This window comes from Anabrus simplex, chromosome 3 (assembly GCF_040414725.1).
Source record: "Anabrus simplex isolate iqAnaSimp1 chromosome 3, ASM4041472v1, whole genome shotgun sequence".
Lineage (NCBI taxonomy): Eukaryota > Metazoa > Arthropoda > Insecta > Orthoptera > Tettigoniidae > Anabrus > Anabrus simplex.
The window spans coordinates 318,728,202-318,746,186 of NC_090267.1; the positions used below are offsets into that span (position 1 = coordinate 318,728,202).

At 43.1% G+C, this 17,985-nt stretch overlaps 1 protein-coding gene across 1 annotated transcript in view; it reads left to right on the forward strand.

Moving 5' to 3' along the window:
- The window catches only part of Oamb (Octopamine receptor in mushroom bodies), a 767,418-nt gene that overhangs the window by 398,385 nt on the left and 351,048 nt on the right, over nt 1–17,985 (forward strand). Inside the window, exon 2 of the mRNA XM_067144416.2 lies at nt 10,647–12,124. Coding sequence (XP_067000517.1) covers nt 10,647–12,124 — 1,478 coding nt within the window. The remainder of the gene's footprint in view (nt 1–10,646; nt 12,125–17,985) is intronic.

The following is a 17,985-nucleotide window of genomic DNA, read 5'->3' on the forward strand; positions in this document are numbered from 1 at the left end:
TGACGAATAGAATACCAAGTGAGATCACTCACCTAGTTCAAGCGCTCTCCCGCAGAGCGGCGCTGGTGGAGCCTAACACCAACGCTATACGATCAGCTGATTTAATGGAAATTACATTGATACGCAAATAATCAAATACAACACAAGAATAACACTGTCAGAGAGTTATAAATAATATTATCAGTCCGCACCAAGAAATATCTTTGAACTGTAATAAGAGAACACGCGAAATAAAATGAAACATTACGAAAAGCGAAAGCATATTGTGCTTTACATACTTAAAGAATCCTTTTTTAAACAGAGAAAATTAAACATATACCATACTCTAAATAACACTGACACTTTACTCAAATAAATTAAGTAAATTGCTCACCAAAACTAGTTTGAGGCCACTTTCGATAGTTTACGAGTGGACTTAGCAGATTGTCGAGCTTGCATTTCTCTGTGGATTTCTCCCGCTCTGAAGAAGAATTGGCACTATAGTGGGAGACCAGGTTTGGAATAATGTTCAAAGTGTGTTCAATACGACAGCCAGCTCCTGATGCCACAACTGAAATCGCCTCAATCTAGTCAAGACACTCGAAAAAAATATCGCTCCACATTAAACTGAATCTCTTATCTTAGTTTAACCTCATCGAATTTAACTATCCCGTACCGTTTATTCTTATTCATTTCATCCTTAAAATAATGTGAAATAGCACTTAAGCAATGAGGATTTACACCATAGGGACATTTAAGTCCTTTGCAGAGTTTCCTCATATGGCTTTGTGGGGGAAGAGGTAACAAATTATGCCTATATCCTATCCTCTATGTGATGTTATTCTAAGTAATAAACTCTCTAAAAGATAATCAGTACTGTACCTCATACCATTGGGAGATTTTACTTGACATTTCTTTTACACAGTGTAATAATTTTCTGCTTCTTACTAAGAAATTTACAATCTGTAAATTGAAATTCGGTGTTCTTAATCTGCCCCTGTAGGACATTAATCCCAGCTTTGGCTGAGGAAAGACTTCATTTAGCTCACATTAAATTACGAGTTGCATTCTTTAGTTGCTTTCTAAGAGATAATATTATGTTTTCGGCATCGGTAAGAGAATTAGATTGGCCCTGAATTTGACTACAACTAGGCTGACCTTGAACTTTAACTTCACCGCCTACTGTTGTCATCACTGCTTCACTCCGTGATTCTCGTTCCTTATCCTCTTGATACTGTCCTCACTCCTTTTGCTACTGGGTGCCTTTCGCGATTTTACCTCAGTGGATAGGTATTTCAGTAAAAATGAAAATATGAGGTGCCACTCCTGGTTTTATTTTCCAGCTCACACGAGGAAGATAAACGTTTTCACCATTCACAACGAAACAGTCCGCCTTTATATTTAAATCTGCCGAAAAATGGAGGTCACATATTCTGCTTTTGGCCGACAATTGCTTATCTTTGCGCGGAATAACTCTAGCCCACTTCCCAAACACATTATTTCCCTTTGGCGGTGTAAAATATCGTCTACCACCACGCTTCCTTCCGTAACCCGATTTACAACCAGGAACGAAACAGTACGACATTTTCTCGAAATAATAGAAAACTAGTTGATTGCACACACAAAGAGCACTGCACAGATACTAACACGGACTTTCAGAAAATATTAAAACAAACTAATAGGCATTAAAATTATCACCATGACTTTACGCACGCTCGCTATACATTTGCCGGCAGTTGGGTGCACGTGTCGTTGCAGTTGGATCGTTGAGACTGCAGCGCCACACTCCGGCAGGACCACTAACTACAATGTTAAGAGAGCGGAGTGATCACACTTGGTATTCTATTCGTCATGGTTTAACGTTGCAAAATTATTTCTCTTCGTTATTTTCACAACTTTATTATTATTATTATTATTATTATTATTATTATTATTATTATTATTATTATTATTATTATTATTATTATTATTATTATTATTATTATTATTATTATTATTATTATTATTATTATTATTATTAATTTGTATGCTAATACAAACAGCTGGGAGTAATAGCTTGAGGATACACACAATGAAGGGATAAATGTAATGTTAGGAATTACATCGAGTCTCACGGACTAAATCATGTAAGATAACAGTCCGTAGTGTACATAATGTTGTTATTTCATTAGTGAATATCACCTTTTATGTCAAGCTGTGCATTTGTTTAGGAGCTGGAATTGTGTAAGATGGTATATATAGGCCTACCACTAGTCTAATAGTCCGGCTCCATGTCTGGTCATCGTGTCAGTCTTCAGCCTACGGGTCCCGGGGTCCAATCCCGGCTGGCTCGAGGGATTGTAATCTTAAATGGTTGTTGTTATTGGCTTGGGAATTGGGAATTTAATACAGGTCTGTGCAGAAAGACCCGTGTTCTCTGCGCTTCTATTGTGGAATTGGATCGTTCTGAAGCAGCCACTATGTCAAAGGGGCGGGATGGGACGGGCTGATGGAAGAGAGGACTAGTGCAGGAAGAAGGACGGGAGGAGTCAGTTGTTGCAGGCTTGAGTGCAGGGTACGTCGGAGTGTATGAGCAGGACTGACGCTAGGTTATGTGTTTACGGAAAAGTGTGCGGTGTTTTTGACAGCAAAGGTTTGCCAATTCTACTCACTCTTTTACAGTGTAGTTTGAATATGACTTTATCGTTTACTGCAGTAGGTTTGCATTATGAAAGTATCTGCTTTTAAACAACCTTCAATTGAAACATTATGATGAGCATGACATAATGCCTGGGCTCACCACTATTAACAATAAAGAAACACTTCTAACATTACGTAACCAAGTGGCGCGTACAAGAAAATGAGTCTGTCCCTTGGTAACAGCGTCACATCTTCGTTAGCAGTTGCACATCTCTATACTCATCAAAATAATATCTGCTTGTCTTCATTCACGTTCGTCCCCCACCATAAAAATGTACGGGATGTTCAGAATCGGGGTGAAAGACGGAACAGAACTAGAAATACGTTTTTGGCGAAGCTGTGGGCAGGGCGGAAAAGGCAGCCCATGCTTCGTAATGGGTGGAGTGGGAAGCCCCTTGCCCAGGAAGTGACGAAACAATGGGCCAGATTTGCAGAGCTCTAGTGTTTGCACTATCTTCCAAAATTCCTGTTACTCTCACACCACATCCAACATTACCCTCTACGACACCAACACGCAGTTTCTCGTACAAGGCAGACGCCGCCCAACCTTGTTGGAGGATCTGCCTTACAAGGGCTGCATGAGGCCAGCAACAGCTGCACAAAATTATTATTATCGTGTAATCCAAACAATTTATATTATTAAGGATCTCCCTTTGTCTCTCTCTCCGAGGCTATTGGTCAGATGTCTCTATCTCTTGCGGTCGTCGGCCAGAGGTGCTGCAACAAAGACGATCAACCCAGTTATACGCTTGATAAAGTTGGATCATCGAATGGAAACTCGTCTACCATCTCTCTTGCCGGAAATATTTTCAATAATGATCACTTTTTCTATGCTGTCATCCCCATTTCTCATGATCTGTCCAAAGGATTTTAAAACTCTCTCTTTACGTATTGATGATAATCAGATTCTGAGGTTGAGCTGCTTTATAATGTATTCATTTGTGTGAAATGATTCCCAAGGTGTGCGTAACTTTCTTCGCCAGCACAACGTCACAAAGAAATCGATCTTTTTCAGGTCTGTAGTACGAAGAGTCCCCGTCTCGGCTCCGTAGAGGAAAACTGAAAATACCAATACTATCTACTCTAATTTTCAGTGGTAACGAGATAGACCGACCCTTCCCTAAATGGAAAAAAATTCCACATTACCTGTTTATGTTTAGCTGTTCTTCTCTTAATCTCAGGTTACGTAAACGCTATTTCCCATAATCTATCTGCTCTACATTCTTTAATTAGACAAATAAAGAAACGTCGTGACTAGTCTCATTGTCAATCTGAATTGTTGCCGGAGTTATATCAGTTTTGAAATTCGTCAGGTACTGTCGTATGCAGTTCAGAAAGCCTACTTAAGGCGTCTTACATGTGTGTACTTTTACTGGGTGTTGCGAAGGTTTTACTCGCCTGCTGATGCAAAGTAATTTTCCCTTCGAGGACGGGTAATGAAGATGATCGTGGTTTTAAAGGGATGTATACCTGGGCAACTATCCCCCACTTTAATATCAACCAGAGGAGGAGACTGAAGAAGTCTGATCCTTCGAATAATGCGGGTATCGAACAAGGAAATGGAAGAGCCACAAAGGGTGTGAAAATTAAGCCGTCCCTTGGGCTCGCAATTGTAATACCCGTGGTTGCAACAGCCAGTAGTTAATGTATTATACTATGAATCTGACACTGAATAAAACGTCGGTCCAAGCTAAAGTGTGAGAAAAATAGGGCTTTTTCTTCTGTCTTCTCCCGTGTGTGTTGGTACGGTTTTATTTGACATTAAGTCTATCTGGTTCTTTTGAGAGAGTCTCTTTCTCTCTATGTGTGTGTTGCTTTATAGCATCAGTCAATGGATGTGGTCATTAACTGTGAACATAAGAGTTTATGAGTTGTCTTGCAGACAGTCATTCGTGGCAGACAATGGCTTTCATTTCTTCTGTGGTTTACTGCTGCTTCTTACACTGTTCAGGGTCTAGAGATCTAAATTATCTCAAAGATCTGTTTATTGTTCTTTATTATGAACCAGCTCGGTGTAAACTTTATCTAAATGAAAGGTTCTTTAAGTAAAATCAATATCAGACCCAACTAGGATCTGCGTGGTTGTGACCGCCACGCTCCGAAGTGGAGTCCGGCTCCATGGCTAAATTGTTAGCGTGCTGGCCTTTGGTCAAAGGTTCCCTGGGTTCGATTCCCGAAAGGATCGGGAATTTTAACCATTATTGGTTAATTTCGCTGGCACGGGGGCTGGGTATAAGTGTCGTCTTCATCATCACTCCATCCTCATCATGACGCTCAGGTCGCCTACGGGAGTCAAATCAAAAGAGCTGCACCTGGCGAGCCGAACATATCTTCCGACACTCCAGGCACTAAAAGCCATACGCCATTTCATTTCATTCCGAAGTAGAGAACTCGTTAAGGTTACCTCTTCCATTCACTCTTGCGACAGGCAGGGGATACCGTCGCTGAATTCTATCTGCCTTTTCTACCTACAGAAGATTCACTCATGCGTACAAGAGTAAGTTGCCAAGTGACCGCAGTTCAACCCAAAGACCTGCAGATTGGAAGGTGTTTCATGGTCAGCGCGAGGAATCCTAGGAATCCTCTCGGCCGTTATTTTTAGCTTTCTAGGTTTAGGCCAATATCTCATCATCAGTAAAATCCTCAATACTCCCACGTAAGCTAAGTAGACTTCGAACCAGCCCTCAGAACTAGTGGAAAATCCCCAACGTGGCCGGGAATAGAATCCGGGGTCCCCGGATTAGAGGCTGCAAGCTCGCTACCTCTAGAATGTGGGACCGGCTTACTGTATCTTCAGTGATGTTCCCACTGTCCTCATAAAATTAATTACAATTATCCATTCCTTTTACCTCCTTATCCAATTTCATTCACGATCATTCGTTTCATCTTCATTAGCTCCTCAACTGAGGTTAGTGCGAGTAAGGGCATCCATTCGTAAAACATGCCATACCGTAAAATTTAATCTCACCTCATCGCCGACTTAACTCGTCTCAGCTCGTCTCTTGGCCAGATAGTGAGTGTTACCCTTCAGGTGCGGAATTAAACCATCTAGGTCCATAGATAGACATTTTCGTAGGGCGGTAAAAAGTACGCGGTTTGCCCGGAAGGCTGCGAATTCGATTCCACACCATGATACCACTTTTGGAGAGACACATTCCTATAAGGTTCACTCAGCCTGCACCAAAAATGAGTGTCAAGTTCATTCCTAGGGGCAAAGATGGTCAGGCTTAGAGTTAATCACTCTATCCCACTTAGTGCCGAGGTTGCAGTCAGTCTTTACTCCAAAGACCTTCAGCGTCTTTATAGAGATGACATTGCTTTAAGCTCTCATTATCATACGGAATTAAATCGAAAGGATATCTCTAACCACTAACTAAGTGTTATTCATAAATCCCGTTACAACGAGGATGTGGAGATGATGGTCTGTGGCGAGTATAGGCTGGGGAGTGGGCACCGTAGGTCAAGTGTTGCAGTAGCTCACATGGCTAGCGCGCGGTAGGATGTGCGACAGTTGACAGTGCTGAAGGGTTAGAAGTTTCAAGTCCCGTGCAATTATCTTTTCAAGCCAGTTGCCTGAGATGTGTCAAGGTTGTATACTTAATACCGGTATTTTTCACTGACTGATTTGTTTATTTGGCCCTGAAAAGGGCCGTTGGGATGGAGCTGGGTTGATAGAGGCTAGGAAACATGTGACAGGATTTCAGTTATCCACGTCCTTTAACGTAGCACCTCCTCGAACTGACGACCTTCGTGGTCGATACAGGGCTGCGCACGATGCTGTAAAGACCGCCTGGCCCGTTGCAACATTTCTGGCGAAATGGATCGGCATGCCTCGGTGCTGAACTGTCATAAGGTGACAAGGATTGGCCAGCTCCTGTGCATACACCAGTTGTTTTACATGACCCGAGAAAAATCGGGGTCGTAAGTCTTACGACTGGGCGATCTGGCGGACCAGAGGTAGGTCCTTCCCTTCCTCTCCTTCCTATCCACTATCAGGATATAACGCATGGAGATGGTTCCGGACGACCACCTCAGCGTGCGGTTGAGCTCCGTCATGTTGAAATCGCATCCTGCAACGGTCAAGGAGTGGCACATGTTCCAAATACATTGGTAGTTCATCTTGGAGAAACCGCAGATAGCGTTGGCTGGTCAGATGGCCCTCAAAGAAATGGGGGCCGATGAGGTGATCACCCATGATTCCACACCATACACTCACACCCCACTGTACCTGAAAAGCTGTGTGTCTCACCCAATGGGGATTATCCACACTTCAGTAATACATATTATGACAATTAACGGTTCATTGTCGGGGAATCGTGCTTCATCCCTAATAAGAGAGTCACTAGAAAAGCAGGATCAGTGTCCACATGATGTAGGATTCATTGACAGAACGCCACCCGGGCATCGAAATCATGACCATGTAGCTACGGCTGTAAGTGCAGATGGTTCGGGTGAAACCGGTGTGTATGCGATATCCGCATAACAGACGCTTGGTTGATATTAGTTTCTTTTTTGCTTTACGTCGCACCAACACAGATAGGTCTTTCGGCGGCGATGGGACAGGAAGGGGCTAGGAGTCGGAAGGAAGCGGCCGTGGCCTTAATTAAGGTACAGCCCCAGCATTTGCCTGGTGTGAAAATGGGAAACCACGGTTGATATTAGTCTCCTGTGCAATGGCCCGTGTGCTAGTATGAGGGTTACGCCGGATAGCGTCATGCACGACCTCTTCATTGTCAGCAGACGTCACGGAATGATCTCGAACAGGCCGTGTCCTTGCCAGGGATACAGTATTCCGCAGGCGTCTTTCCACACTCCTAAATATCACGCCCGTCGGTTTTTGTCTATCCGGATAAAGTTCTTGGTAGAGGCGTTGTGCCTGGTATGCATTCTGTCTAGCTTCTTCATGGATAAGTAACATATCGATATACTCATCGCTGGAATACATCTCGAGGCAGTGAACACGCTTTGTGTTGTGAATTGCTTCGAAGGGGGAGTTCGCTCAGATACATACTTACCTGCCATCGCATGTAGTTATCGTTCCAATGGGGAATACCTTGCTCTACATATGGTCTACGGAGCTTGGAACATGTACGACGTAGCTAACTGGCCAAAGACCATCATCTCCTCTCATCCTCGTCCAACCCAGCGCCACACCCAATGCAGCGATACATACGGCCTTTTACAGGGTCATATAAACAAATCAGTCCTTCGAAGCTATCAAGTATACAAACTTACCACATCTCAGGCAACTGGCTGTTAAAAAATTCTTATGTGGGATTCGAACCTCCTACCTCGAGCACTGTCTACTATCACATATCTCCCTACGCGATTGCCATGTGAGCTACTGCGACACTTGACCTATGGGGCCCACTTCCCAGCCTATACAGTACCGTGCTCCCGGTCTGTGCGACCACCTCCTGTTTTAAAGTACGTGTTCTGCGTATCTGTAATCGTTTTACGGGTTCATTCGAGGTACCCATAATAAATTAATGTTGACGCTCACAATTCCTGCTGTCTTCTAGCCCGTAAACACACATCTCGTTATTACACCCCGGTTTAATGAGAGGGACCGATGTCTTTCAGAATTGTAGCACATTTGAAGGGATGCATAAATTTGGATCGCAAGGGGCTGGTGAACCATCCGGTATATATAATGAGGCCCACACGATTCCATCTGTCATTGGGACTTTCACCAATCATCCTAGTGAATCAAAAATTGTGGATTTAACACTAATCTCGGTCATTTTGGACAAAGATTTTCACCCCTTCTCACCCCCATGCAGATCGGGGTCAAACTTGGACTTAAACGGCATTCAGAATGTCATAATTATTCATCTCAGTGATCCAGAAAAGTATGATTTCGACACCAATAGTGGTCGTTTTCGTTTATTTTTACATGTCACTCCCACCCAAACCCCAACTGTAGGTGTGCTTGCATTTTGAATATGCTATTCTTTACTCCCTCTAACCCTCCATGATGATAATGGATGAATTTGGATTTAAATGTCATCTGAAGTGTCACTATCCATCTGAGACCCTGATATATTTATCAATTTATCTCGACGACACACCAATGTGGATCAATATATTTTCAAACTATATTTAAATAGCTTTTTATCACCTAGAGTCTGGAAACTGGTTCTGAACCTAAAATATTCCGATACGACTGTTAAATTTTAATAATAATAATAATAATAATAATAATAATAATAATAATAATAATAATAATCTTTCCTTTTCTACCACCTTTTCCCACACTTGTGTGGTCGCAGGTGCGAACTGTGTCGCACATGTGGATCTGACCCTGTTTTACTGCCCGATACCCTTTCTGACGCCAACCCTATATGGAGGAATGTAATCACTATTGCGTGTTTTCTGTGGTGAATATGAAGAGGAAACTGTTGGGACAAACGAAAATAACTAGTCCCCGAGCCAGAAGAATTAATTATTCGCGATTAAAATCCCCGACCCTGCCGGGAATCGAACCCGGGACCTTCTGAACCGAAGGCCTCAACGCTGACCATTCAGTCAATGCGTCGGACATTAGTAATAATAATAATAATAATAATAATAATAATAATAATAATAATAATAATAATAATAATAATAATAATAATAATAATAATAATAATAATAATAATAATAATAATACCAAATAAAGGTTTCATGGTGTGATTTGCTAACATTCCCTCTCCCCACTGGTGGTAATTTAAGGAGTCTTGACGGCACGGCATGTACCCGAGAAATTCTGCGGCCATGTGTGCCTCTCTTCCTAATGCAGCTCGATGAGCCCGTTTCCGACCTTCACAACTGCGCTGTCTTTGTTATGTTAACATGCTTCCTTGACTAGCAAAGTCTCCAGCCCTTTCGCCCATCGAGAACGTTTGGGACCACATTAGACTCCATCTTCGGCTCGTGGCAACTACGGCAGAGTTGGAAGATCGTTTGTGTCAGCTGTGATAGGATGTACCTCAGAAGAACAACCGACGTCTGTATACCCGATAGGATCGTCACCTGTCTACGTGATACGGGTGGTCCAGCACGTACTATGTGCATCCTGGAAGTGTTTGTTACCCTGTAATAAATGCTGGGTGTACTACAATATTTCGACGTTTTCTTTATACTACCATGCCCTGTGCATGTGCCCATTTAAGTGACACTGCCATGGCTCCTTCATGGAGTGCATGTACATCATTATCTCAAACATTTGTAAACCACACATTTAAAGAAAGCACTAATCATCTCTTCAGTGGACGAGAGTGGTAGTGTTATCCTGGGCAATCTATCCTCCTTTGTTCACCTCATATGACCACACCACCTACGCCGGTCTATGCGTACAGCTTCATCCATTGAGTTCATTCCCAACTTAGCCTTTATCTCATAATCCTGTGTACCCACCTGCCATTGTGTCTACATGTTTGTACCGGCAATTTATTTCGCTACTTCCAGCTATCGCTTCCTTACGACGAAGTCTGCCTCCAAGCACCTCGATATTTGTTTCCTCCGTGTGGTTAGATGTTTGTTTACAGAATACCTTTGATCTCTACTGTGAGTTCATTGCATTGCTTTAGCTTTGATCCTAACCAAACCCAAGCAGGTACAACAGCCTGCTCATCCCAAAGGTCTTTAGATTACGAGGTGATGCTTCGACGAATTCTCTTGGCTCTCTAGACAGGGCCAGCTATCTTAACGTCAGATAGCTCTTCAATCGTTCTCGCGCAGGCTGAGTGGAGATCGAACCAGCCGTCAGATCCAGGTAAAAATCCCTGACCTAACCGAGAATCAAATCCGGGCCTCCGGCTGAGAGGCAGGCTCGCTGCCCCTAGACCACAGGGCCGGCTGTCTTTGCTGCACCTTGATTTAATTTCACTCAGAATGTTGCCACTAATGATTGGATTTTAAATTTGTTACAGTGTACGACCTCTAGTGCTGTGCTAATTAACATCTAGTTTGAGTTTTCACTCACAGTATTCTGTACTCTGTTCCAGGTGTGGATCTTCGGTAACGCGTGGTGCACCATTTGGTTGGCGGTGGACGTCTGGATGTGTACAGCCTCTATTCTGAACCTGTGCGCTATCTCTCTGGACCGCTACGTAGCCGTGACCAGGCCAGTCACGTACCCAAGTATCATGTCGTCCAGCCGTGCCAAGTTACTCATCGCCGGTGTATGGGTGCTCAGCTTCGTTATCTGTTTCCCACCACTCGTGGGATGGAAAGACCAGACCACAACTTCCAATACCACTGTGACTCCGCTGCCATGTCCTTGGACTTGCGAACTCACTAACGATGCCGGTTATGTGGTTTACTCTGCCCTAGGGTCATTCTACATACCAATGTTTGTCATGCTTTTCTTCTACTGGAGAATTTACCGAGCTGCCGTAAGAACAACACACGCTATTAATCAGGGATTTCGAACTACCAAAGGAGCACGTGGAGCGTTTGGTAACCGTTTTGATGAGCAAAGGTTAACACTGCGTATTCACCGAGGTCGTGGCTCGGTGATGACGCACAGTAGTGGTGGAAGTAATAGTACTGCTACGAGTACTGCGGCTTCCCCAAGCCTCTCCACAAGCCGATCACCATCCGCACGAAGGCTCGAGCGTAGTCGAACACACGAACGCATCAAGATCAGTATTAGTTACCCGAGCAGTGACGCTATCAGTGCCGTCAATAACAACTCACAACCAGTACCCCCACCACCGAATTCTCCCTCGCCCAATAGTAGTAAGAAATCATCGTTTTCCTCTTCCCCGCCAGGTTCGGTGGCACTGTATGCAGTACATTACCAAAATAACTCGACTACGAACTCAACAACGGCTTCTAGTTTTCGTAATCGTGATTCTAATTCTCATTTAAGAGTTACGGGTTCTAGATTCGCTAGTATGAGACGAAGTGGACGTCGACGTAGCAGTACAGACAGTGCAGTACCCCCCAATGATTTATCCCCTTCACCCACATTCGATGAAAGCGGTGCCAACAACAAACCGAAACTAATTTCACGAATGGGTAAAAGGAACATCAAAGCACAAGTAAAACGCTTTCGAATGGAAACAAAAGCTGCTAAAACACTAGGAATTATTGTTGGTGGCTTTATATTTTGTTGGTTACCTTTCTTCACTATGTACCTGGTTCGAGCTTTCTGCGTGCCATGCATCCATCCTATCGTGTTCTCCATCCTGTTTTGGCTCGGCTACTGTAACTCCGCTATCAATCCATGTATCTATGCGCTCTTTAGTAAAGACTTCCGTTTCGCCTTCAAACGTATCATCTGTCGTTGTTTTTGTAAAGGTCCAAGGTACGGAAGGTCACAGCGCCGTGGCTCAGATGGTTCTCAGCTGGGCATGCGTTCTGGTGCCGACAGAGGACGGTCGCCATCCTACAACGAAGGTGCAGGCCAACAACACACTGGTCAGCAGAATTCTGTAGGAGAGGACAGTGATCCCAACAACGAGGGCTCAGACTCCAGGTAAACTGACCAGGATACCTATAGTCTATATTAGATTAGATGTACTTTGTCTTGCAAAATTAGGACTTTAAGAGCTGTCTTCCACATAACCAGAAAATACAAAATTTCCAAATACAAATTTAACAGTAAATTAAAAAACTACAAATGCAGAATCTTACTACTACAATAATAATAATAATAATAATAATAATAATAATAATAATAATAATAATAATAATAATGGGGAGATACAGGCTATTTACATAACATGACTGTAGTATAGATACAATTATTAATTGTAGTTATCTATATGATCATTATTGGCAATAATTTTTACACCAAATAAATAAAGTATAAATTATACATGTACGGTAGCTTACGTTACCACCCCACTTTTGCACAAGGCTCTGTGTACGTTGAGTTGTTGAGAAATGTAGCTTTTTTTTATGACAGCAATAAATCCTGTGCCGCCTGAGAATAGAGCACTATGCTCATTGTTATCGCCTAGCGTCTCTCTGAGAATTGAATACAAGCTCGGTTTTCACTTTTTAATCGGTGGTCATGGTCTTCGGTTTCATCTCATCATGGCAGGAGAACGTAACTAAACTGTTTAGAAAGAATACAAAAAAGTAACAGGGAAATTCGAGAAAGGAGAAAATAAATATAGGGACCGCGCTGTGGCTGTGAGGCGTAACACCACGTTGCCGTGTTGAGACACATTACTTGAGAATATGAGTCAACAAGTCGTTGATTATAATGACATTTTGGCGATAAGAAAAATTCGTACTGTCGTAAAAATCCCTTGATAAACAAACACTTTAATATAATGAATGTACAGTAACTGATGAAATGTTTCGTATGGGTGGCGTGGAAATTATCTTATAATACTAGATCAAGGTTGAGTACTTACAAGTCAAAACGTATAAAATCACAAAATTTCACTTGTAACTGTCATAATTTATATCAAATTGTTTATTTAACTGTATATTCTCAATATGTATAACACATTGAGTAAAATACAAGGGAATGTTTCATCACTGGGACCAATGATGGTGATGATTATAATAATGGCAGTAATACTTTTCTTTTCTTTTTTTGCAATTTTGCTTTACGTCGCATCGACACCGACAGGTCTTATGGCGACGATGGGATGCGAAAGGCCTAGGAGTTGGAAGGAAGCGGCCGTGGCCTTAATTAAGGTACAGCCCCGGTATTTGCCTGGTGTGAAAATGGGAAACCACGGAAAACCACCTTCAGGGCTGCCGACAGTGGGGCTCGAACCCACTATCTCCCAATTACTGGATACTGGCCGCACTTAACCTACTGCAGCTATCGAGCTCGGTAGGCAGTAATAGTAATAATAATAATAATAATAATAATAATAATAATAATAATAATAATAATAATAATAATTACATTTCCATTATTCATTCCACCCATATACTTGCACATTAGAACTTTTTTTTTACACTGACTGACAGAGCAAATGCAACACCAAGAAGGAGTGGTCAGAACTTTATTCCAATTGCAGGGTAGACTGACGTCACTGAGGTATGCTCATGATGTGAAATGCGCCGCTGTGCTGCGCACGTAGCGAACGATAAATGGGACACGGCGTTGGCGAATGGCCCACTTCGTACCGTGATTTCTCAGCCGACAGTCATTGTAGAACGTGTTGTCGTGTGCCACAGGACACGTGTATAGCTAAAAATTCCAGGCCGCCGTCAACGGAGGCATTTCCAGCAGACAGACGACTTTACGAGGGGTATGGTGATCGGGCTGAGAAGGGCAGGTTGGTCGCTTCGTCAAATCGCAGCCGATACCCATAGGGATGTGTCCACGGTGCAGCGCCTGTGGCGAAGATGGTTGGCGCAGGGACATGTGGCACGTGCGAGGGGTCCAGGCGCAGCCCGAGTGACGTCAGCACGCGAGGATCGGCGCATCCGCCGCCTAGCTGTGGCAGCCCCGCACGCCACGTCAACCGCCATTCTTCAGCATGTGCAAGACACCCTGGCTGTTCCAATATCGACCAGAACAATTTCCCGTCGATTGGTTGAAGGAGGCCTGCACTCCCGGCGCCCGCTCAGAAGACTACCATTGACTCCACAGCATAGACGTGCACGCCTGGCATGGTGCCGGGCTAGAGCGACTTGGATGAGGGAATGGCGGAACGTCGTGTTCTCCGATGAGTCACGCTTCTGTTCTGTCAGTGATAGTCACCGCAGACGAGTGTGGCGTCGGCGTGGAGAAAGGTCAAATCCGGCAGTAACTGTGGAGCGCCCTACCGCTAGACAACGCAGCATCATGGTTTGGGGCGCTATTTCGTATGATTCCACGTCACCTCTAGTGCGTATTCAAGGCACGTTAAATGCCCACCGCTACGTGCAGCATGTGCTGCGGCCGGTGGCACTCCCGTACCTTCAGGGGCTGCCCAATGCTCTGTTTCAGCAGGATAATGCCCGCCCACACACTGCTCGCATCTCCCAACGGGCTCTACGAGGTGTACAGATGCTTCCGTGGCCAGCGTACTCTCCGGATCTCTCACCAATCGAACACGTGTGGGATCTCATTGGACGCCGTTTGCAAACTCTGCCCCAGCCTCGTACGGACGACCAACTGTGGCAAATGGTTGACAGAGAATGGAGAACCATCCCTCAGGACACCATCCTCACTCTTATTGACTCTGTACCTCGACGTGTTTCTGCGTGCATCGCCGCTCGCGGTGGTCCTACATCCTACTGAGTCGATGCCGTGCGCATTGTGTAACCTGCATATCGGTTTGAAATAAACATCAATTATTCGTCCGTGCCGTCTCTGTTTTTTCCCCAACTTTCATCCGTTTCGAACCACTCCTTCTTGGTGTTGCATTTGCTCTGTCAGTCAGTGTATATAAAATAAGATGTAAACATATCACTTCATAACCATGAAATAAGTACATTTGAAGATAATTATGTCATCAGCGATCAATATAAAAATATCTTTACAGAGTGAATTATCTTAATAGAAGTTGGATGTTCGTTATATAGAACGATATGAAAGTGATTTCATCCATTCAATATCAATTTCATATTCAGGACCGAAAATATCAGTAGAGTCCTGTAGGCTATGTTTATTTCTTGTGATGGGCATATAGTTATGTTTGTTTTAAATCCCTAAAAATCAATTGCAAGGGAAAAGAAATGGAACGGTTGGATATTTAACAAATTTAAGACCCGAAAATGCTCCGGAGATAACATTTACTTTCCAAATATTATCTTTTTCACTGGTAAACATTGAGACAATTGAAATCAACTTTTAATATTTTAGGTCATGTTGCGTACATATAGTACATGTTGAAGAGAGGTTAAATACACAACAAAAATGGCCCACCGGACACCAGTGGAAACCGAACCAACAACCTTCCGATTTCGCATCGGTTGCTCTACCGTTGAGCTATGGTGCCGTAGGCCATATTTGTTCTGTAGAAACGGTTCTAAACTAGTACTGCCTCCACACTAGAATACGTGTAAGTCTCCTGGCCATGACGTTTATTTGAATAATATTGAAACAGAAGAGTACGTAACAAGCCTTACCTCGAAATTCTACTTTGTATTGTTTAGGTATGTCTTTTCCTTAACAAACTTAATCATAATGTTAACGTCTTTTGTTTATTTATACAAATTGTAGCAAGTAAAGGAGGGTCTAAAAGTGGCAAGTGAATACTTGTTTGAACTATATTATGAACAATAAATTATAATAATTGACCCCAATACTTTCAAAATTTCCTACTATCACCGTCAAATTTATAATAGTGCAATATATTGGATTTTTCTGGAGTGATGGAATGTTTAATCAGTAGGAACCTATATATCGTTTGAGGGACTAAATAAACACGGTATTTATGTTTGTCCAATAGGGAACACTAAAGGTATCGTGATACACATTTATCTACCTTTCCTCTTTTTCCTAATTTACACTAAGTTGTAACGAGGAAGGTGTCCCTCTAGTACCCGTTGGTTAAGACTGGGAATGTAACACAAAATTTGACTCATACCACTGTGGTGAGGGGTGAGAGTGAAATAAGTCCCAGAGGATTTAACCATTATTTATCAAACCTCGCATTGTGATTTATAACTCCCATGAGGTGTAGAAACAAATGTTTCGTCCGGATCAGATCTCAGGTCCGTCGGGCCATAAATTGCTGCGGAACTCTTAGCATTAACGGAGATCGTTGCTCTATTAGTAATTCCCACATAACTTGCCCAATAATTACTAACATTCTCAAAATGATTCACTACATCCCACATGGTGTGCAAACAAAAGTTTCGTCTGGATCGGTTATCAGGTGGGGGACAGTCGGGGCCTCAAATTGCCTCGTAACTCTTAGCATTAACGGGGATCGTTTTCCCGTTGATATGTCCAAGAGAAGTTATTAAGTATTCACCACAATTCACACGCCAACGGCCGTAGCCGTGTTGAAACACCGGATCCCGTGTGATCTTCGAAGTTAAGCAACATTGGGCGTGGTCAGGAGTTGGATGGGTTGCAACGCGCTGTTAGTGGGGGGTAAGGGAATGGAGGAGCGGAAAGGAACTGGCAACCCCACCGCACGTAAACTCCGGCTCAGGAACACCTCTGCGGAGGTTCGGACCTGCCTTCGGGCAGAATAACCCTTACCTTACCTTACAATTCACACAACTATTTACTACCTGTACGTAATATGCGAACGGAAGTTTCGTCTGGATCCGATCACGGGAAAGGTGTCCGTCAGGGACACAAATGGCCACGCATCTCTTAGCATTGACGGAGATCGTTTTTCCTCTAATAAATCGAAGCTGATTGAACCATTATTTACCAAAATTCACACAGAGATTTATTACCCACATTAGATATGCGAACGAAAGTATCGTCTGGATAAGATCTCAGGAAGGGATCCGTCGGGGCCACAAATGACTGTGGAACCCTTAACATTAAGGGGGATCGTTGTTCCTTTGTAAGTCCCAGAAAACGTGCCAAATATTCACTATAATGCATACATTGATTTACTACGCCTACCCGGCATGCGAACGAAGTTTTAGCCTGGATCCGATATCAGGAACGTCTCTGTCAGAGCCACAAATTATCACGCGACCCTTAGCAAATTATACTAGACTCCATGACATTGCTAATGGAAAGCGTCCGGCAGACATGTTTCCATTGTTGGCATTTTTCTCCCGCTAGCTTTTGTCTCGTGGATTTGTGTACCGTAAATTGAATTGATATTGGACTGAACCATGTTAAAGGTATTGTGCAGTTCTGTCAAATTGTGTAACATTTTTAAATGCTACAATTTAAAGTCTTTAACGTGATTGTGGACGTCATTGTGATGTCATAGCCTTGTCTCCTCTTATAAGCTAAATATAACTTCTGGATTCTCACCATGGTTCGGCCTCGCGATCGTACACGTCGTGGGTCTCAAGGCAATCAATGTAAAACTTGCCGTGTCAGGAAATGCCAGCAGATACGAATTCATTGATCACAGTCCTTACCACGTCACTGTTGTTGACCCACCTATGACATTCTCATCTGACACATTGAACTAACGGACTAACCAACTCTTCACTGATGGCTCTCTCACAATCTATACCGCAGATGGCGAGACGGTCTGCTTGAGCACCCACGAGACCACTCTCATGTCCCTCCTCAGTCCCTCCTGGTCAGGGCGATGTCACTACTTGTAAAGGCATAAATAAATAAATACATATAATTTATTTAATAATATGTTCCATTCACACAGAAACTTATTATTCACCTGAGATTATGCAGATGTAGCAGTAACGTTACTTAATATAAATAACATTCAATCTCAAAAGTGTTAACAATTATTAAATCATGTAACATTTTTATTTTCTCGCTTATTGTAT